This window comes from Cucurbita pepo, chromosome LG12 (genome assembly GCF_002806865.2).
Source record: "Cucurbita pepo subsp. pepo cultivar mu-cu-16 chromosome LG12, ASM280686v2, whole genome shotgun sequence".
Lineage (NCBI taxonomy): Eukaryota > Viridiplantae > Streptophyta > Magnoliopsida > Cucurbitales > Cucurbitaceae > Cucurbita > Cucurbita pepo.
In genome coordinates this window covers 432,394-455,247 of record NC_036649.1, presented here as the reverse complement: position 1 = coordinate 455,247, position 22,854 = coordinate 432,394, and the positions used below count along the sequence as shown (strand labels likewise).

General features: G+C 37.0%; 3 protein-coding genes across 3 annotated transcripts; 2 read left to right on the top strand and 1 right to left on the bottom strand.

The window, feature by feature from the left end:
* Window positions 1-966: 966 nt before the first annotated feature.
* Window positions 967-8,026, top strand: LOC111807059 (probable sucrose-phosphate synthase 2). The gene is made up of 12 exons (XM_023692625.1): window positions 967-1,610; window positions 3,109-3,341; window positions 3,417-3,480; window positions 3,562-4,257; window positions 4,342-4,467; window positions 4,551-4,682; window positions 4,747-4,923; window positions 5,008-5,061; window positions 5,128-5,190; window positions 5,259-6,197; window positions 6,275-6,402; window positions 7,608-8,026. Exons 1-12 carry the CDS (start codon window positions 1,332-1,334, stop codon window positions 7,894-7,896), a joined length of 3,180 nt encoding a protein of 1,059 aa, XP_023548393.1. The 5' UTR covers window positions 967-1,331; the 3' UTR covers window positions 7,897-8,026.
* A 1,439-nt stretch (window positions 8,027-9,465) lies between these two features.
* Window positions 9,466-17,812, top strand: LOC111806880 (methionine--tRNA ligase, cytoplasmic-like). The gene is made up of 17 exons (XM_023692390.1): window positions 9,466-9,813; window positions 10,785-10,929; window positions 11,453-11,606; window positions 11,737-11,892; window positions 12,783-13,013; window positions 13,105-13,248; window positions 13,726-13,816; window positions 13,942-14,048; window positions 14,135-14,249; window positions 14,601-14,719; window positions 14,863-14,928; window positions 15,039-15,167; window positions 15,973-16,116; window positions 16,195-16,312; window positions 16,535-16,779; window positions 16,853-16,954; window positions 17,543-17,812. The coding sequence occupies exons 1-17, from the start codon at window positions 9,675-9,677 to the stop codon at window positions 17,771-17,773; spliced, it is 2,436 nt and encodes an 811-aa protein (XP_023548158.1). The 5' UTR covers window positions 9,466-9,674; the 3' UTR covers window positions 17,774-17,812.
* A 476-nt stretch (window positions 17,813-18,288) lies between these two features.
* Window positions 18,289-22,807, bottom strand: LOC111806881 (actin-related protein 2/3 complex subunit 4). The gene is made up of 9 exons (XM_023692391.1): window positions 22,585-22,807; window positions 22,132-22,197; window positions 21,330-21,382; window positions 20,732-20,759; window positions 20,275-20,349; window positions 19,971-20,075; window positions 19,286-19,375; window positions 18,996-19,121; window positions 18,289-18,508 (listed from the first exon to the last, which is right to left on the bottom strand). The coding sequence occupies exons 1-8, from the start codon at window positions 22,585-22,587 to the stop codon at window positions 19,032-19,034; spliced, it is 510 nt and encodes a 169-aa protein (XP_023548159.1). The 5' UTR covers window positions 22,588-22,807; the 3' UTR covers window positions 18,289-18,508; window positions 18,996-19,031.
* Window positions 22,808-22,854: the final 47 nt, after the last annotated feature.

The following is a 22,854-nucleotide window of genomic DNA, read 5'->3' as shown; positions in this document are numbered from 1 at the left end:
AGGAAAGTGTTGAGTTTCCTTTTAAACTCAAAGGCACCACCTGTAACGCTTTGTAATAAATAAGCTTGAAAAAGAAAAAAGGGCCTACGAAAGTGAAATATCTGTGAAATATTCCCCTTTTCCCTTTGGGCTTTCAGCTGTTGTAAATGCAACACGCGTAAAAGCAAAAGGTGACAAAGGCTTTCGTTCTTCTTTTTGTATCACTAATCTAAACGAGACACGTGTCGAGATTGTTGAGCTAAAACCGAGTTGCAAGATTGGTCGTTTCAACGTCGAGAAGATGTGGAGAGCGTTCGGAGGCTATTGCAAGCACGGAAGATTAAGATTCTACAAGAGTTTTAACGTTGACACGCTAAGTCAAAAGATGGAGGCTCAACGCCTTCGACACTAATTGTTCATAGCATCACAACACTGTCGCGATTCCTATAAATCCTTCGTTATTTGAGAACATCGAACACAAATTAAAATAAGGAATGATAGGCTTATTGAATCGGTTACAAAAGTCACTTCCACTCATGCAACTCATTGGACAATCTCGCAGGTAGGAGTTCATAACTCACTGAAGATTAAGATCGAGTCGTATATATTCAATTTATAAAGAAATTAAATATTTCGTGGTCCAGTTTTATATAAACTCACAAGACATCATAATGTGTAACAAGTCAAGCCCACCGGACTTCTCCTAAAGATTAGGGTGGGTTTGGGCTGTTACACGATGTAACCATATGAACTATTTAGATCAAATCATTTGTAACAATTACAAAGTGGTTTATATCAACAGTGTTACGACACGTCCAACATTATCCACATATTATAGACTTCTTAAATTGTTACTTGAATATGATTCTCTTGTATATTTGAAGACGTTCCGTTCAAAAAGAAAAATTAATTAAAAAAAAAAGAATAAAACAAATATTTTGAGTAGAAAAAGGAAGAGAGGCAAAAGAGTGTGGTACGAGTATAAGAAGGCCAAAAGCGGGAAGTTCGCATCGAGAACAGGACAGGTTTGGAAACGGTGAAGCTCTCACATCACCCTCTCCAACCGCACCTCTCCACCTCCGCCGTAACCGCTGCCACGTGGCCCTTCTTCTTCGTCTCTCTCTTCTCTTCTCTTCAATCCCTCCGCATTTCTTTCATCATTTTCTCTGAGAAACAGAAAGAAAACTCTGAATTCCTCTGAGGAAACACAGCGAGCGAATGATAATTGGCTGAGAAAATCAGCGATTTCAGAGATTCAAATCGCAGAATCTGCACGTAATGGTAATTTGTTTTAGAATCACTAATTGGTTTTAGGTTTTCGAATTAGGAGCGAGCGATTTCAGAGATCCAAAATGGCTGGGAACGAGTGGATAAATGGCTATTTGGAAGCGATATTGGACACTGGAGCGTCCGCCATTGAAGAACAGAAGCCGATGCCGGTGAATTTAGGCGACAGAGACCATTTCAATCCGACGAAATACTTCGTCGAGGAAGTCGTTAGCGGCGTGGACGAATCGGACCTTCATCGGACATGGCTGAAAGTGGTCGCTACTCGCAATACTCGCGAACGGAGCTCTAGACTCGAGAATATGTGTTGGCGGATCTGGCATCTAACTCGCAAGAAGAAGCAGGTTCCTTCCATTTTCCCTCGTCTTTTTTGTTTGTTTAATCTTATAACGGCGCATAGGTGAATAGTGTGTGACATTTCATTGCACGGTTCTCCATCGATTTTGAGGTTAGGGTGGTCCCCTTAATGCTCACTTCGATACCGAACTGACCTTCTGGTAAGTCCGTTCCCACCACACTTACGGCTTGGCTAAATCTAAAATGGTGTGTAGTGTGTAGTGTGTAGTGGTGATCATTGTCATATGGTTATATACTGATTAACTCTATTTTAAGTTTTAATTTAGAGATTAGGTTTTAATTTAGAGATTAGTTTCTAGATGACTGTAGAAAAGATTAAGAATAATATTACACAGAATATTTAAAAAATAAAATATTTTGAGATAAGAGGGTACAAGTCAGGTATTTTTTTTTTAAAATAATTTAGCATTTTTTTATTTGCTTGTGAGTGATTTTTTTTTTTTTTTGGGATAGAAATTGTTAATAACTTAATTTTTAAAAAAAATTAAAATAACATGTTTTTGGAGGGAAATTGTTAATATTTTCTTTAAAAAAAATACCCATAAATTTTTAAATAGGTTCAATAAAAATATCATTGAAAAATTTTGAAAATACCTTTAAATTTTTTTAAAAACTATAAAAATACCTCACTTACTATTCAGAACTCATAATTTTTTTTGTAAGAATTTTTTTTAGTATCATATTTAAAAAATATTCTATAAATTTTAATATTAAAAAATTTGAAGATAAATTTGAAGATAGTTTATTAGGTTAGAATAATATTTTTGTCCATGAATTTTTTTTAATAAAGGGAAGGAGGGATTACTTTTAAAATTTCATGAATATTTTTTAAAATATAATTTTAACCGTATTTTAAAAAAAAAAATTAAAAATAAAATATTAATAAAACTTTTTAAAGTTTAAAGAATATTTTTAAAATAAAGCATTACTCTTTTCATAGAGTATGGGATCTTTTCACGGAGTATTTTTGTTCAAGAGGAGTAGTAAAAATAATACCAATTTTAATTTTATGGGTATTTTTATATTAATTTAGTTTTTTTTTAATCATAGAAACTAAATTTAGAAGAAGTAAAAATTGTGGAGATTTTAACTTTAAAATAATTAAAATAATATTAATTTATTGTTATTTTAGTTCTTGATATTTCTTGATATTTGGTTTAATAATGTTTAAGATCTTATAATTTTTATTTATAATTATTTAAATTCTTTGGAAAGGTAACAAATCAGTTCGTTGAATGTTTTTTAAATTTTTTATTGAAAAATAAATGTTTGAGAGTTGTTTTAAAATCTTGGTTAAATTACAGTTTTGGTCGGGTAATCTGAAAAAAGTTAGAATTTAATCTCTATACTTTAAAAGTTAGAATTCATCAACTTTCGAGTATGAGTAGTTTCTTTGCTCGTCACGTTTGTCCCGAGCTAGGCTAGCATTGTGAGGAAGAACACGATGTTTGGTTATGTTGAAAAGGAAAAAAAACTTATGTACAGTTGGAGTGGGAGGAGCTTCAACGGTTCACGAACCGGAGATTGGAGCGGGAACAAGGACGGATGGATATAACGGAAGATATTTCAGAAGACTTATCAGAAGGAGAAAAGGGGGATGCTGTGGGTGAAACGCCGCAGAGCGAGATGTCGAAGGCGATGTTCCAGAGGACGGTTTCCAACTTGGAAGTTTGGCCGGAAGAAAAAATGGAAAGGAAACTTTATATTGTTCTCATCAGGTACCTATTGTTGTAATTCAATAACTCAACTATATGTGTATCCTCCAATGTTGTTGTTGTTGATCGTGATCACAGCTTGCACGGTTTGGTTCGGGGAGATAACATGGAGCTCGGTCGTGATTCCGACACGGGTGGACAGGTGCAAAGCAATGTGACTAGAAGAAAATTGAATTGTAGTTAGAGTTGTGTTAGGTGATGTTGTTTAACACGAACTTTTCAGGTCAAGTATGTTGTCGAGCTTTCTCGTGCGCTAGCGCAAATGCCGGGAGTATATAGGGTGGACCTTTTTACGAGGCAGATCTTGTCATCAGAGCTTGATTGGAGCTATGGCGAGCCAACCGAGATGCTAAGTACAGGAATCGACGATGAAGATGGCGATGTCGGGGAAAGCAGCGGAGCTTATATCATAAGGATTCCGTTCGGTCCACGAGACAAATATCTACGAAAAGAATTACTATGGCCCCATATTCAAGAGTTTGTAGATGGAGCTTTAGCTCATGTTCTTAATATGTCCAAAGCTTTAGGTGAACAAATTGGTGGTGGTCAGCCTGTGTGGCCATATGTCATCCATGGACATTACGCCGATGCTGGAGATAGCGCTGCGCTGCTCTCCGGTGCTTTGAATGTTCCGATGGTGCTGACGGGACACTCGCTCGGAAGAAACAAGCTCGAACAGCTTCTCAAGCAGGGACGCCAATCGAAAGAAGATATTAATTTGAACTATAAGATAATGAGGAGGATCGAAGCCGAAGAGCTTTCTCTTGATGCTGCCGAACTCGTGATTACAAGCACCAAACAGGAGATCGAGGAGCAATGGGGACTCTACGATGGATTCGATGTCAAACTCGAGAAAGTGTTGCGGGCTCGTGCTCGCCGTGGAGTCGTTTCCTATGGTCGATACATGCCGAGGATGGTGGTAAGATCTTCAGTTAACCATATTAATATGTCTCACATTATTTGGACATTCTAATGAAGAACTCAAGACCAAAGTTTTTGGCAGGTCATTCCTCCTGGCATGGATTTCAGCAATGTTTTGGTTCCCGAAGACACGCCCGATGTCGATGGCGATTTGACACTTACGAGCGAAGGGTCCTCTCCAAGAGCGATCCCGACGATATGGTCTGATGTAAGTGTGTCCAATCACCCAATTTTCACCACGTTATTAGTTATTATTTCTCCTCTAAACTTATATAATCGTTCGTATAATAGGTGATGCGTTTTCTTACGAACCCCCATAAGCCTATGATCTTGGCGTTGTCGAGGCCCGACCCGAAGAAGAATATAACCACTCTCTTGAAAGCCTTCGGCGAGTGTCGGCCATTGAGAGAACTTGCTAATCTAGTAAGATTTTTCAATAATATGTTGAAGTTATGAACTGTATGATCATGTTTTTTTTCCTCTGTAGACGCTCATCATGGGGAATAGGGACGATATCGATGAGATGTCGAGCAGTAGCGCTAGCGTGCTCACAACAGTTATAAAGTTTATCGATAAGTATGATCTTTACGGTCAAGTCGCATACCCGAAGCATCATAAGCAATCTGATGTTCCTGACATATATCGACTTGCAGCAAAAACAAAGGTTTGTTCGAGCTTCACGTTACCATACCATACCATACCATGCCGTTCTGTAACGTTAACAACTTGTCTTATGAAACAATGCTAGGGTGTTTTCATTAATCCAGCATTGGTCGAACCGTTCGGGCTTACGTTGATCGAGGTTGGTTTTTCATTGGATCTGTCATGTGATTAGTCCTGTTGGATTTATGCCTCTGAGTTATTGTAGGCGGCTGCACATGGACTCCCAATGGTGGCGACCAAAAATGGCGGACCGGTCGACATTCATCAAGTAAGGAAAACCCGATCGAAACGTCACGAACTCGTCACCATCTGATTAACTTGTTTTTGTGATTTTAGGCCTTAAACAATGGTCTGCTTGTTGATCCTCATGATCAGCAAGCAATTGCTGATGCTTTGCTGAAATTGCTATCAGAGAAGAACTTATGGAATGAGTGTAGGAAAAATGGTTTGAAGAACATACATCTGTTCTCGTGGCCGGCTCATTGCCGCACGTACTTGACTCGAGTTGCAGCGTGTCGGGTGAGGCATCCACAGTGGCAAACCGACACCCCGGGGGACGAAATACCGACAGAGGAATCGTTCAATGATTCACTTAAGGACGTCCAAGATATGTCGCTTAGACTTTCGGTCGATGGAGAAAAAACGTCATTGAATGCATCAAGCGACATAGCTGCATCCGCTGATGATCCTAATTTGCAGGACCAAGTAGAGCGAGTTTTGAGCAAGATCAAGAGGTCGGGGACTGAGTCGAACGAGACCGAAAAAGGGAATAAAATGCTGGAGAATATGACGGGAAAGTATCCGATTTTGAGACGACGACGTAGGTTGATTGTTATAGCACTTGACTGCTATGACAGCAATGGGGATCCAGAAAAGAAGATGATCAAGATGTTGCAGGAGATTATTAAAGCTGGTCGTCTCGACACTCAAGTTGCACGTGTTTCGGGCTTTGCTCTATCGACCGCAATGCCATTGGCCGAGACTGCCGAATTCTTAAGGTCTGGAAAAATACAACTCAATGAGTTTGATGCCTTAATCTGCAGTAGCGGAAGTGAGGTTTACTACCCCGGTTCAGAAGATGGCAAACTGCAACCCGATCCAGATTATGCATCGCATATTGATTATCGTTGGGGATGCGACGGTTTGAAGAAAACCATTCTTAAGTTGTTGAATGCATCTCAAGAAGATTCCAACAAATTCGGTACAACGATTCTTGAGGATACGAAATCGAGTAATTCTCATTGCATCTCCTACTTAGTAAAGAATACGAGTAAGGTAAACGAACACCTACAAGAATTAGCCTTCGACAGTTTTTTCTTCAACATCACACCCTCATATTTTCTTCTTTTCAGGCCATGAAAGTCGACGATTTGAGGCAGAAGCTTCGGTTGCGCGGTCTTCGGTGCCATCCAATGTATTGCCGGAGCTTGACTCGAATGCAAATCATTCCTTTGCTTGCATCAAGAGCTCAAGCTCTCAGGTTTGACACCGTCTCTTTCGTGTTCGCTCGAAACGATACTAAACATCCGTTCACTCTAGAATATTACATACGACCGTAGGTATCTTCCCGTGCGATGGAACCTACCATTCATTCTTTTGTTGGGTCATTTTTTGGCTCATTAGACTATGACATACGATCGTCGGTACCTTCTCGATGGAACCTACCATTCACTCACCTACCATTCACTCTTTTGTTGGGTCATTTTTTGGCTCATTAGACTATTACATATGACCATAGGTACCTTCTCGTGCGATGGAACCTACCGTTCACTCTTTTGTTAGGTCATTTTTTGGCTCATTAGACTATTACATATGACCGTGTAGGTACCTTCTCATGCGATGGGAAACCCATCGTTCACTCTTTTGTTGGGTCACATGGTACCTACTGTACCTACCGTTCACTCTTTTGTTGGGTCATATGGAACCTACCGTTCACTCTTTTGTTGGGTCATTTTTTGGCTCATTAGACTATTACATACGACCGTAGGTACCTTGTGCGATGGAACCTACCGTTCACTCTTTTGTTGGGTCATTTTTTGGCTCATTAGACTATTACATACGACCGTAGGTACCTTGTGCGATGGAACCTACCGTTCACTCTTTTGTTGGGTCATTTTTTGGCTCATTAGACTATTACATACGACCGTAGGTACCTTGTGCGATGGAACCTACCGTTCACTCTTTTGTTGGGTCATTTTTTGGCTCATTAGACTATTACATACGACCGTAGGTACCTTGTGCGATGGAACCTACCGTTCACTCTTTTGTTGGGTCATTTTTTGGCTCATTAGACTATTACATACGACCGTAGGTACCTTGTGCGATGGAACCTACCGTTCACTCTTTTGTTGGGTCATTTTTTGGCTCATTAGACTATTGCATACGACCGTAGGTACCTTGTGCGATGGAACCTACCATTCACTCTTTTGTTGGGTCATTTTTTTGGCTCATTAGACGATTACATACGACCGTAGGTACTTGTGCGATGGAACTTACCGTTCACTCTTTTGTTGGGTCATTTTTCGCTCGTTAGACTATTACATACAATGATATTATATATCTCAACACCGTAGTTTTCACATTTTTCGCAGGTACCTTTGAACCTACCGTTCGCTCTTTAATTGGGTCATTTTTGGCTTGTTAGACTATTTCATCTCGACCCTATTGTTTTCACATTGGTTGTAGGTACTTGTTCGTGCGATGGAGATTGAACCTTTCGAATATGTACGTATTCCTCGGGGAGGTTGGGGACACCGACCACGAGGAGATGATATCAGGGACTCACAAGACGATAATCATGAAAGGAACGTCGAACAAGGGGTCGGAAGAGCTGCTGAGGACGACGGGAAGCTATGCAAGAGATGACATTGTTCCAGGTGAGAGTCCATTGGTGACATTTGTTAATTGGGATGCAAATGCTGAAGAGATTGCAAGAGGTATAAAGCAAGTTTCATCGTCTGCAGCAAAGAACTAGTGGCCTTTGAAACCACTTTTCTTCTTGTTTTCCTTTCCTTTAGCTGTTCAGTCTATGAACTTGCTATTATTGGACTCTGAATTTAAAAAGAGAATAGATTTATATATCCTAAATAATTTTGACCTTCACATATTTTGTCTCCTAATATTCTTTGTAAATTTGTTAAAAAGTAAAGAGAGGTAATGTCAGATTCGAAGAGGAGCTCGGTTTGCCTACCTTCCTGATCACGGATAGGTTACCGAGCTTTGCACTTCGGCCTCTGAGAACGTCAAATCAAGGTGACAGGATTTGAACCTATAGCTTTCTGAGAAGTAGTGGAAGATCCAACGGTAGTATATTTGGTTGTTTGTGCTGGAATAGATTCAAGCGTCCGGGCAACAGCAATACCAGCTCTACGAAGTCATAATCGAATCTTTTTGTTGGCCTTCTCAATTCTTTTGTGGGAGCGGAGAAGCCTAGCGGAATGGTTATCCCATGCTTGGCTAAAGGGAGGTAAAAATTACTATTGTTTGATGTTGAGATGGAATGTATTCTTATCAACTTGCAAGAACAAATGGAGGAATATTTTGAGAAAATTAGGGTTTATATGGTTAAAAGTGTTTATAATTGTGGAATCTTGCAATGGGAATGGTATTTTATTTCAACTATGTTAAATAATTATATTCGGAACCACAATTAAAATATTTTATTTTATTCTCACGATCCTTTTTAGGTTATATTTTTTTTTGTTGGTAAGTATCTCACTGATGGTTCGGGCTCCCTTGGAAGGGGCCTTCTTCGCCCTCCACCTAAGTTGCGCATGAAAAGCCCAAAGTCAATCCTACGGAACAGTGAAGCTTCATAGGGTTTTTCTTTCCAGGTGCAGGTAGTTCGCATATTTTACCGAGCCTCTCTCTGAGACAATACCCAGATCGTTACGTCTTTCGTGTGAGTCGACAGTTACCCGACAAGGAATTTCGCTACTCTAGGACCATTATAGTTACGGCCGCTGTTCACCGAGGCTTCAAAGAGATCTACGAGGGTTGACAACTAGACGTGCTGCAACCTAGAAACCACCAGGCATGTCGTTCCATCTACAGGGACCGGGGGCATAGCACAATTTTTCTTGAAGGAAGGTTGGTTTGTCCCGGTGAGTGATCCTGCCATAATATACTCCTACCTATAGCACCGACAACCAAAGTCGAACATACATACAACAATCCTCATGCGTGAATAGCAAGGAGGAAAGAAAGGACAGTAGATGATAATGAAAAAGGGTGTTACGCCTGCATGAGCGGAATGGATGAGCGAGAGGTGTCATGTTATAGAGTGAGAAATATCTCGAGTATCATGTAAGACAACAAAATGCACCTCGGGATGCTACCAAGGAACCTTCTACTAGGCAATTCACAATTGATCTTCCAAAAGAAAAGTTTGTCAATAAAGAAGGAGGCATTATTTTGTTAAAAAAAAAAATAAATAAATAAAAAGAATTTTCTAATTCTCATGCTTTCCTACTCTGAAAGGTAAGTTTCACCCAATCAGAGGAAACCAGGGGCAGACGCTCCATATAAAAAGCTTATTTACCGGAAATGTGCGTTTTACCCAATCAGAAAACTCTATGAAGGAAAAAGAAAAACAAATGATTCCTCAACACTGAGACTTGCAACGTTTCCAAGTTGCAGTGCTCCAAAATTCTCTGCTCTTCATCATCTCGATTCTCTCCGGTGAAGGTATCTGATCGAGGAAGAGTTTGTTGTTGTAGGAGGAACCTTTGAGTTTCCGGCGGATTGATAGAGATGGCGGACGTCTTAGGCGACGCCGGTGGCGGCGGAACCAAGGCCACAAAGCTTCCGATTCCAGGAAAGAGGAATATACTCATTACCAGCGCTCTTCCATACGTCAATAACGTTCCTCACCTCGGCAACATCATTGGCTGTAATGTTCTTTCTCATATGTGTATATATGTTTCCGTGTGTTTGATTGATTGAGGACTGTGTTATTTCTTTGCGTTTCTGTGCTCTTGTGTTTGAGTTGGTTGCTGTTCGGTTTCTGAGAATTGAGTGATGGAGATTTGAGGAGTTATGCCGCCTTCTCAGTTTTACTTCTAATGCGCGCGTTTTTTGTGTATATATGTTTCCGTGTGTTTGATTGATTGAGGACTGTGTTATTTCTTTGCGTTTCTGTGCTCTTGTGTTTGAGTTGGTTGCTGTTCGGTTTCTGAGAATTGAATGATGGAGATTTGAGGAGTTATGCCGCCTTCTCAGTTTTACTTCTAGTGCGCGCGTTTTTTTGTGTATATATGTTTCCGTGTTTTGATTGATTGAGGACTGTGTTATTTCTTTGCGTTTCTGTGCTCTTGTGTTTGAGTTGGTTGCTGTTCGGTTTCTGAGAATTGAGTGATGGAGATTTGAGGAGTTATGCCGCCTTCTCAGTTTTACTTCTAATGCGCGCGTTTTTTGTGTATATATGTTTCCGTGTGTTTGATTGATTGAGGACTGTGTTGTTTCTTTGCGTTTCTGTGCTCTTGTGTTTGAGTTGGTTGCTGTTCGGTTTCCGAGAATTGAATGATGGAGATTTAAGAAATTATACCGCCTTCTCAGTTTTACTTCTACTGCGCGCGCTTTTTGTGTATATATGTTTCCGTGTGTTTGATTGATTGAGGACTGTGTTGTTTCTTTGCGTTTCTGTGCTCTTGTGTTTGAATTGGTTGCTGTTCGGTTTCTGAGAAATGAATTATGGAGATTTGAGGAGTTATGCCGCCTACTCTGTTTTACTTCTAATGCGCGCGCTTTTTGTGATGCGGTTATGATTATTGGAAGGCTGGATGAAATGTTCTGTTTTATATTTGATTTCAGTATCCTGTTATACTTCCACCAAGCGGCTGGATTGATTTTATGTGTATGCAGGTGTGTTGAGTGCTGATGTTTTTGCTCGGTACTGTCGTCTTAGAGGTTATAACGCTATTTACATATGCGGAACCGATGAGTATGGAACGGCGACGGAGACAAAAGCAATGGAAGAGAAATGTTCTCCAAAAGAGATTTGTGACAAGTAAGATTTCCTCTCAGGTTTCTGTTCGTCGTGGCTACTACCTTCTTCTATGATTCTGGAAAATAGTTCGCTCGGCTTTCTATAGTTTGTTTTGTATATAATTTGTACTCGCGTAATGTTACACTTTCAAGTTCGCTTCTATCCTCCACGAGCATAGTTTTGTAAATCAGACAGAGATCTGGATCTCAGGCTTTTTAGTACTGTCTTCTGGACTTGGATACTCTGTCATATTCACTTCATGACATTTTTTTCATATTCAAATTGTTTTGAACGGTTCTGATTTTCACATGCAAGTAATTTCGTGGAGCATTTTTGAAGACGATCTCGTCCTTCCGTAATAGTTTAACTTGGCCGAGTTACAAGTACTTGAACACTTAATCGACTGTTCAGAATGAAGTTATATATTTTGTGACCTGCAATCTCTCTCTTCCTCCCTTGAATCTCAGTTTTCACTTCCTGCTTAGAGATCACCTAAATCTGAGGAAAGATTTGGACCTTTACTTAACTATTTCTGCACTGTCAGGTACCACAAAATTCACAAAGAAGTTTACGATTGGTTTGGTATTAGTTTTGATGAATTTGGTCGCACATCATCATCACAGCAGACTGAAGTTTGTCAAGAAATATTTGGAAAACTATTGGAGAACAATTGGCTTTCTGAGAACACGATGCAACAGGTAGGCTTATTTATCACTTGAGTATTATATTCTTCTCCTGGTTACTTTTGGTTGCATGTGCTTGAGTTCTTCTACTTCTGTTCATTGATTTCATGCATGATATTTATTTGTTTTTTTACTCATAATTCAGCTGTACTGTGATACTTGTGAGAGATTTTTAGCCGATCGGCTCGTTGAAGGCATCTGCCCAACTCCAGGGTGTGAGTATGACTCTGCACGTGGTGATCAATGTGAAAAGTGCGGGAAACTACTTAATCCAACGGAATTGAAAGATCCCAGGTGCAAGGTACTTCATGGATTTGCTGCGACTGAGAAACATTTTTTTTTTGTATTACAAAACCTTTAATAAGTGCATGGAACTGCATAAGTTTCCTAGGAAATTAGGGAAACACATTCCAATTGGAAGAGTTTTTTTTTTCTTCCCATTTTTTCTTTTTCTTTCTTTTGGCATGTTCCTTTTCACACACAGCAGCAAAGAGGTCCTTTGGCGGCTTCTTCTCCTTCTTCTCTCTCTCTCTCTTTTTCAATTTTTTTTTTTATTAATAATAATTGTTGGAGAGAAATCCTGTTGAGTTTTCATATCTGCAACTCAGTTCATCCAATTATTATAAGGAAGAATCTATTATTGAAAAGGAAGTTTTGAATAGCTATTGAAATCTGTTTTGCACGAAGTCCAAAGAGTCTAGGGGTCAATGTCTCTCTTCCTTATTGGAGGACGAATTCACAGCTTGAAGCAAACAATGAAAAGATTGTTCATAATCTATTGTTGGCAGTTCGAAGCGTGGTTTATGTTTTAGTAACACATTTGCATGGTCAAGAGTCGTGAACTTTGCTAGAATGAATTTGTGTTAGATACCATCTGTGGGTACCAATTTTAACTTTTTTCAAACAGAGGGAGAGAGAGAGAGAGAGACGAATCCATCACTTCTTCTGAGGGTCTTTATATCCCTTGGAAAATCCTAGCATTTCATTCATTCCACAGCTTCCAAATGACAGCTCTAGAAAACCAGTGTTACATGAGTAGAGGTAATTAAGCAGGTTTCCAAATAACAATAGTATTTCACGTACTTTTTTCCAGGTTTATTATTAAGAAAATAGTTATAAATAAAATAAAATGATCAGTTTGTTTCATTTTTCCCCCAAGATAGCAACTGAGTGTTAATATTTGGAAAATAGGTCTGTCAAACATCCCCACGTATCCGTGACACAAACCACATGTTTCTTGAACTTCCTTTGCTGAGAGATAAACTTGAAGAATATATCAACAAGATGTCTGTGGCTGGATCTTGGAGCCAAAATGCTATTCAAGCAACACAAGCTTGGCTTAAGGAAGGGTTGAAACCCCGGTGTATTACAAGAGATCTAAAGTGGGGGGTTCCCGTTCCACTTGAAAGGTTCAAGGACAAGGTTCGTTTTTTTTTTTTTCAATCTTTTTTATTTTAATAGCTAGACAATTTTCTAAATAAATTTTGGTTAATTTTGATTTCAATTTTTTTAGGTCTTCTATGTTTGGTTTGATGCACCAATAGGATATGTCTCCATTACATCATGCTACACAAATGAATGGGAGAAATGGTGGAAGAATCCAGAGAATGTGGAGCTCTTTCAATTCATGGGCAAGGATAATGTTCCTTTCCACACTGTAGGTATCCTTACCATTAAACTTTCCTTATTGTCTGAAGAAAATCTGTTCCTTTTTTTTTTCTTATTCTTTTTTCATATGATTTACAAACGCCATTTTCATCCTAACTTCTGGGAATAGAGGACAAACGTGTTATTTTATCTGAAAATAGTTTTCTTAAAATTGAAAATGTAATTTATATGCATTTGGTAACTCTCTATATCAAGTAGTGCAAAAATTGGTTAATCTCTTCAAAGTGAGGTTTATTAGTTGTAAAATACCCCTTTCTCGATCAGTCGAAGTCAGAAACTGGAAGTACCTTGTTTCTTACAAAAAAAAGAAAAAAAAAAATTAAAAAGGCTGGAAGTTCCAGTTTCTGTTATGACCTTCTGATGAACCTCTTCAAACTTGTAATTTAGCATGACCGTTGTAATAAATCTCTGTCTCACATCTAAATTGGAATTTATATTTATTTAGTTCTCTGGTATTATGATTCAGGTTATGTTTCCTTCTACACTGCTCGGAACTGGAGAAGACTGGACCTTGATGAAAACCATTAGTGTTACTGAATACTTAAACTACGAAGCAGGTAACAATGAATGATTTAGTCAGTACATGTTCTTTTACCCCTAATTCATCTGTAGGGATGAATAATTTGTATACACCGTTTGGAAATACCTTACTATAAACATTTATTCTGGATTACTTGTACAGGAAAATTTTCTAAGAGTAAGGGCATTGGAGTTTTTGGTAACGATGCAAAAGATACAAATATTTCTGCAGAAGTATGGAGATATTACTTATTAGCCAATAGGCCTGAGGTAAACTTTCCACTTTATTGCCTCTGGTATTCTCTGCTCTGCTCATAGCTTATATATATTTAAAATTTTAAAATCTGTAAAATTAGGTTTCAGATACATTATTCACATGGGCTGATTTACAAGCAAAACTCAATGGCGAGTTGTTGAACAATTTGGGCAACTTCATTCATCGAGTTTTGAGCTTCATTGCCAAACCTTTAGGTTGGTACTTCTGTTTTTTCTTGTAACTTCTGCTTCAGAACCGAAATTTTCTTCAAGTGAAACTTTTAGGTATATAACTGCAACTGCAAGGTGGAAATGAGTTTTAATAAATAATAGCCAATAAGGTTAGAAACAGTTGCCCAATCGAGAATTTGTGCTTCTTATTCTAAAGAATCGATCATTTCAAGTGGGCACCATCTTTACTGCTATAAAGGTCTATGAAATATTTCCGAGCACTATATTAATTCCTATAAAACGGCAATAAAATGTCCCGAAACTTAATTATGTTTTTGTGTCAAGAGCTAATGCAGTTTCCTACGGTTAAAACATATTTGAATCCTCGATTCACAGGGCAGGGCTATGGTTCCATAATTCCCGATGCTCCTGACGCGGACTCTCATGGATTAACATTGGGTTTGGCTGAAAAAGTTGGTAAATACGTAGACCAATATGTGGAATCAATGGAGAAGGTACTTTTAAAAAAAATTGATCTGTGTTTGATAGCCTTTTTGTTGTAGGAACAGGATAATTTGTGATATTAAAATATTGACTGCTTCCTCTTTGATTTTGTCGGTTATTGAAATGAAATTGTTCTATGGAATATTTTTTACAGGTTAAACTAAAACAAGGTCTAAAAGCTGCAATGGCTATTTCAAGCGAGGGAAATACATATTTGCAAGTAAACATAGTCATTGGCTCATTTGAATCTAGTTTGTATCATGTTCGTTATTGTTTTAAAATTTAAAATTTCTTTGGAATCTGGCTATTTATCATGTTTTCCATGCACAGACATCCCAGTTCTGGAATCTTTACAAGGCGGACAAACCTTCGTGCAATATTGTTATGAGAACTTCAACTGGACTTGTGCATCTTCTGGCATGTTTATTAGAACCTTTCATGCCTTCTTTCTCACATGAGGTAAATATTCTGATGACACATTCTCCACATTTCTATTAGCAGTACAGCGTTAATATATGGGCTGCGTTGATTTTTAGACCATTCTTTAAACAGTTGATTGATTATGGCGTCCATTATCAATCGCAATTCAAGTAACTATTTTACGAACTGTTATCATTTTTATCATTGAATGTTAAAGAATCTCTACTCTTGCAGGGAAAATTATTGTTTAATTATTATTTAATTATCACATCTTAGGTCTTTTTCTTAGACGATGTAAGCTTGTAATATATTATTAATTATATTGTTCACTTTTAGCATAAACTCTCGTAGCTTTGCTTTTAGTTTCTCCAATAGTCTCTTACTAATGGAGATATATTTCTTACTTGTAGACTCATCATCATTCCTTAAATTAGTCAATGTGGGACTCCCTTCCAACAATCCTCAACGTATATGTTTGTAGGCATTTAGAAATGAATATCTCGTTATATATATATATCACATTTTTAATCTATAATATATATACTATTTGTAAATAAGTATCTCATTTTTAATCTATATATATATATATATATATTACATTTTATGTTTTTTTGCTTAGACAACGTAAACTTATAATGTGTATCGATTTGGAAATGAATATCTCGTTCTTAATAGATATATATATACCACATGTTATGTCTTTTTTTAGACAACGTAAGCCTATGATATATTTGTAGGTATTTGACAATGAATATCTTGTTTTTAATCCTCTTTCTATATAATTTTGTGTGTATATACCTCCAGAAAATTATGCTTTTTAACCATTACCCATATACATTTGAAGGTGTTTAGGCAGCTGGATTTACCTCTGGAACGGCGTATTTCGCTTTGTGAAGAGAAAGGAGACATCGAGAGAGCAAAGCAACCGTGGAAGACTCTACCTTCTGGTCATAAGATTGGCACACCACACCCATTATTCAAAGAATTGGTATATAGATTGCCTCATTTATTGTGTGATTGTGGGTAACGAACGACCTTGGTGACAATTTTAACTCTCTTTCTCCAGAAAGACGAAGAAGTAGAACAATACAGAGACAAGTTTACCGGAAGTCAGGCTCAACGCATTGTTAAAGCAGAAGCAGAAAAGCTTGCTGCTGCTCACCTAGAAAAAACTAACGTTTCAGGTTGGTTGGTTGGTTAAAATTTCGCCATTTTTCTTCTGTTACTTCCCGAATCCCGTTGTAGATTTTATGAATGACGTAAATTCTTCCCGGTCTTAAAAAGCTCCTTTTTAAGCTAATATTTTTATGTTTACTTCTACTTTGATTCCATTTTAATATAGACCAGTTTAGACAAATGTTTTTCTAGCAAATGTTTTTTTCTAAATGGTTCGTTTGTTATTGAAGGCGGTGAAAAAAAGCAACAGGCAAAATCCTCCACAGGCCGCAAACCGAAAGCTGCTGGTGGTGGTGGTGCGGTGGAAGCAGGAATTACGATAACAAGACTGGATATCCGAGTAGGATTAATTACTAAAGCTCAGAAGCATCCTGATGCTGATTCCCTATATGTGGAAGAAATCGATGTGGGAGAAGCGCAGCCTCGAACCGTTGTCAGTGGACTGGTCAACTACATACCTCTTCAAGAGATGCAGGTTTCCCTTCTTCTCTTCTTTACTTGGATTGTTGTAATGAATAATAATTAATTATCATTTTCTGCTGGTATAGAACCGGAAGGTCTGTGTTCTTTGCAACTTGAAGCCGGCGTCCATGAGGGGAATTAAATCGCAAGCCATGGTTCTGGCTGCTTCCAATAGCGACCACACCAAGGTTAGTCCTTTGCATGCTTTTCCAACTAAAAATACTCCTAAACAATCAGCTTTGTTTTAACCATACTCATATCTTTAAAAAAAAAAAAAAAAAAAGTTGCATGCAATATTTCCGAATCATTCATAAATATTTTTAAACTGCTCGTTAAAGTAGAAATTCGTTTAAATTTTGAATGAAAATTGGAAATTTGAAACTGGTACTCGTACCATTTCAAAAGTTGCAATATTCCTAGATATTCATAAATATTTCAAAATTATTCATTAACGTAGAAATCAACTAAAATTTTGAATAAAAATGGAGGATTTGAAGTTGGTATTCATCCTTTCAAAATTTACTTCAAAATTGCTAATGGCAGTTTTCAAGTCTCCCTTTAAAGCATTTATGAAATGACAAAGGTAATATTAACTTTTAAACGAATAAGAGTATTTTAAAGGGCAAAGCGCTTTTTTATACCAGCCTGAGTATATAAATTGAATCATTTTTAGATGAAAAAAAAAAACATAAATCATCATTGAATATTTTCAATCGTGATTTAAACAAAACAGGAGTGTAAAAAGAACTTGCGTTTATGATGGTGCACTTTTTTAGGTTGAATTAGTCGAGCCACCCAAAGACGCCAATGTCGGAGAAAGAATAAAATTCCCAGGATTCGAAGGCAAGCCCGACGACGTACTAAACCCGAAGAAAAAGGTATGGGAGACGCTGCAAGTGGATTTGGCTATCAACACAGATGGGGTGGCATGTTTTAAAGATATACCATTTAACACGTCGGCTGGCATTTGCAAAGTTTCTTCCATTTCCGGTGGCTCTATCTGGTAGACGAGGAATCTTCAATCCACGGACAACCTTTTTTCTTTAGTTATGGGATGATGATGGGTGTTTGCAAAGTTTCTTCCATTAATGTTTGTATTATATGTTAATTAAAAAATAAGCAAACATTTATATGTATGAAATCAATTATATAAAAAACAATTAACTAAATTAATAATGAGAAGAATGTTTTCTTTTAATGATATTTGACGTTTTATTATTCTTTAATACTAAATCAACAGTAATGTGACTAAATAAAAATAAATCAAAAACTAGAAAAATCTCAGTAACTCATCCCTAGTTCATCTTTCAATTTATGACCTAATTCCAAAATTAAGTTAATTCCATTTATGACCTAATTCCAAAATTAAGTTAAAGAGCGACTAAATAAAAATAAATCAAAACTAGAAAATTTTCAGTTGTGATCTTTTACATGGATTAGATTTTCTATTATCCTGCACTATTTTGCAAATTTTAACCAAAGAAAGGCTTATTAATAATATATTATTTTAAATTTTAAAATCTTTAAAAAAGCTACAGAGTAGGATTAATTTATGAAGGCCAAAAATGAAACCTAATAAAAACAGTATGTTATCATCAGAAAAAGTGGATTAAGCAAAGCAAAGAGATTTTGAGTACAGACGATGCAGAAGGGGCAATAATTACTTACAGCAACATAATTATTGGATGTAACGATCCCCATCCAAACTCTCAACAATGGCAGGCAATTTGCAATGAGCAACTCTGCAAATCATCAAAGCGTCCAAATAAAAACAAATAAATAAATAATCAAACCTATCCACTGGACCTACCTCTTAACCTAAGAGGAAAATACCATGTGGATTTATTTAACACATTGCTCGACATTTAAGACGTCTCTACAGAGATTATGAATTCGGATGAAAAAATGGCCCTTTCTATGTAGAAAGCCCAAGGGTTTGAAGTCCAAAAGCTAAATCAATCCAAACAGGTTGTACGGACAAGAAATTGTGGAAGGAATAATTTGTCATGAGAACTGTGGTCGAGTTTTAAGGAATAATTTGCTGTAACGAGACTATATATATATATATATATATATATATAGCTTATTTCACCCACAGTGTATTTTTCTGGGTCAAGTCCAAACCCCATGAATGTTGTATGAAAATTAAGTACCATAAAAAATAAATGGAAACAAATCATATATAAATATACGTATATATATATAACAAGCAGGGGAATGGAAGTTTACCAGGATATATATATGAGAGAGAGAGAGAGAGAGACATCAAATGAATTGCTTTAGAAACTCTGTTGCTACAAGCCTTCCCCGAGTGTTCACGGACATTTTAAGTTCACTTATCTCTTTATCAATATCCTGCAAAAAAAGGAAAGAAAAAAATATATTATTCAAACTTAGTTAGGATATTACGACGCCCCCAGCAATGGGAAGTTTGTTTGAAAGGGTAAATTGGAGAAGGTTGGGTAGTAAGAAAAGAAAAGCAAATCAAGGAGATATTTCGGCAGTGTTAAAATTCTTGCCTCCATAAACTGTACAATAAAATCAATGAGCTTTTGCTTCTGCAGCTCCTCACAATGATAGTTTGTTATGAGAAAGCTAATGTCGTATCCCTGTAAAATGAAGCCATAAGGAAACAGAAAGATCAATTCTGAAAGACACACATATGTTTGGCAAACAAGAATAGCAATCTGAAATATTATCTGATTGGGAAGAAGTAGTTCATATTGGAAAAAAGAAGAGAGAAGAAGATAGTAAATAATTCATCCAGAATCTTTGAAGCTTCACCACAAGACATGCATGGCTATAAAGGTTTAATACCAAAACATATATATGGATAGATCATTTTTAAGTATAAAATTATTTCTTACAACTATCTGAGTACAAGTTTCAATGCTTGTTGAGAAAAAATATATATATATCTCCAGAGGAAGCATGAGGCAACTCCCCTTTCAGTTTTCGTTCAATAAGGGGTGAGCCAGTTTTAATCTCATGCCCTCGAAGAGATATGAAATATGAGTTCGTGGTAACTTGAAAAGTCAGAAAACACAATCATCATAGTAGTACAGCTCCAAGTGTTTTGAAGTAATTAATCAAAAATAATCTCCAATTGTTGAAAGTTTTTTCAGAGAATACACCGCAGTCGCTATAATATATCATCTTAAACTAAAGCAGAAAGTTAACTTCATGATTAGACACTATCAGTACCTGTACAGGTTTTCTTCTCAGCACCTGGAAAGCTTCTGCCCTCATTGACAGAAATCGTAGGAACTTTTTAGTGAGGATGTTCTCCAGTTCATCTGTCTGTTTAACCTGTGCACAAGAAAGAGTTCACATAAAATAATTGTGAACAAGTTTGTGGTAATTTGTGATGATAATTGCATAAATCAGCACAGTGTTTCTTCAGGTATAATGGAAAAGATTGAAGGATTTAGCCTAATGGGGCAGAAAGGGACTTATGGCCATATAATGCCTCAAATGCATCAAATTAAAATAAAAGGAATAAAATCACCTTGAGACTGATCCGGAGGGAGTTTATAGATGTCTCAATCAAACACTTCTCTGACTCATTTCTACATATTAGGATCTGCACGAGCAATATATTGAAGCGAGATCATTGGTGTCCATCAACATATCACAGTTAACAAAAAAAATAATAATAATAAGAAACCATTCCCCGACTACTCCCAACTCCCAAGGATATTCTTTTGCATTGACATGATTTTCCAATTAAAAGCAACAAAGGAAGGACAAATGTTTAACTAGAATAATATACACTGGCTGACATGTTGCAGATGCAGACGAAATGTATACCCATGGGAAAGATTAAAAAATTCCATCACAGAAAACAGTTCTCTATAATGAGGCATAACGAAGTTCTAATCTGAAAATCAAAGATGAAAATAAATGCTTGATGTTTCCGAAATGTTCATCATAATCATCACTAAAGGTGGAATGCTGAAACTTACAGGATTGAGAATAAGTTCTGAGCTGGTCCTGGAATGGGTAAAGATCAAGAAAATAAGAGCCGACATAAATTAGCAAATTTTAATAATTGCATTCCACGTAAAATTCAATTAGCATGGTATAACGAAAAACTAATAAGATTTGGAGAATGGCGTATTAGTGTTTCTGAGAAGTTGTTATCATTTATCTGCCTTAGCATGGCAGGTATTTATGCAAGTCAGCAAGACAGATAGGTATTAACCAACTACCAACACATGTTCAACTCACCAATACATGCTTAGACATGGCAAAAGCCAACCAACAAGAAAATGCTATTAAGTCAAGTGACGACTGACAACAAAACTATGCAGTAACCAGATATGATCTATATTATAGAATTATAATCACAAAGTTATAACTATGAATGTTGAAAGCAAATGGCTATCAGACATCCCCAAGACTAAAAGCTTTCATAAAGTGATCCCAAGAATGGTCGCAATAGGTTCATGAATGAATTCATTAACTAGGAAATTCAGGTCTCCAGAGTGGCTCACAAACAAGGATATATCTGTAATAAATTCAAAATAAGGTTTTAGGATGAACTAGAAGACTTAACCATACTTTAGTTCAACCTCTGGCTTGTTGTGTCTTTCAACTTCTTGACAAGGAAAATTCTGTAATCAGATGAAAAAAGAAAAAAGTATGATAAATCAAACATCATACGCATGTGAAAGTGAATCAGACAAGGAGAGAGTTATATTAGATAGAAAGCAAATATCCAAAGTGAAACAAAAAATTTCAAAAAAATTCCAGCGAGAAACACTGTACACAAATATAACTGGTCATGTGCACACTTCATTCACTCCCAACTCAATGTACTAAAAGAAAATACTTAATATTCACTACTCTTAACGCAGATACTGGTGACTTCGAAGGATATCCAAGTTCAGCCACTCAAGTCACCCGGCTGTCTATGAGGTTTCTCAAAAGAAAACATGTAAGCCGGAAGAAGAAACAACACTGGAGTTCAACGAATTCATTCTACTTCAATGAGAACTATAAATTTAGAGAGGTAATATTACTATAAGCCTGCACTCTCTTGATCTATTATCACATATCAAACAGTTATCCAGTGAATATTTTCTCACCAAGTGCATTTTTGGAGAACGGAATACCTACATGCGTATAGAAGTATTTTCGTTCGGACTTGCAATGAAAATATATTCACTTACAAGAAGCAATTACAAGCAAGGAGTTCAGTTAAACATCGCATTCTTCAAGTTAGTAAGGCAAATAGTCCGTAGGAAGAAAACCTTACAGAACCTAATAAGTCGATTCCAAACATAATATATCAAACTCCAAAAAATCACAACTCGAACGAAATTTAACCGAAATAACAGCGACAAGACAGCGATAGAAATACCTGAAGGCACATAGCGGCCTCGAGAGTGTTCCGAATGCACGACAAATACAAGCGTAAAGCATTAGCCTGAGTTTACACATACAGACGGAAGATTAGGTAGAGAAAACAAAAACAAAAGATCAATCTCATTCAACAATTAAGTACTTAAACTAATCACACAATCAAAGCGGAAAACGCAGAATCAGGAGTCATCAAAGCGAAGGTTGCTTCCTCCTTAAGCCATCTCGATATCAATTAGAAATCGGAAAGACATTTCGTATACAAAAGCGTCCGTGTAAATCAACATCAACAATTTCATTAAGAAAACGAGTTGAATCGGACAATGCTAAGTAAAACAAATGAACTTCATTCGCATCGATCTTCTTATTATTGAAGGAGAAGATTATCACAACTCAGATAAATAACTTCAAACGAAGAAAAGATCAACAAGGACGAGAAATCTTTGTTACTAACCATTTCTGAATTCCAGAGAGTGCTTTTCGGAGATCAAAATTCGCGCGCTGAAGTGATAACTCTGATGGAGAAAAATGTTTGGATCGTGTAATGAGCTCGTGAGAGTACAGATTTATTGATACGATGCGACCGAAACTCCAAAACTCCGACGCGGGAGAAAGCAAAAGAGAGCGAAGCAAAGAAGGCGAGGGAAAGAAGGCGAGGGAAAGAAAGACGCGAGAATTTATCAGAAGAAATGAAGTAATAAGGTCATAAAAGAACGGATCAAAA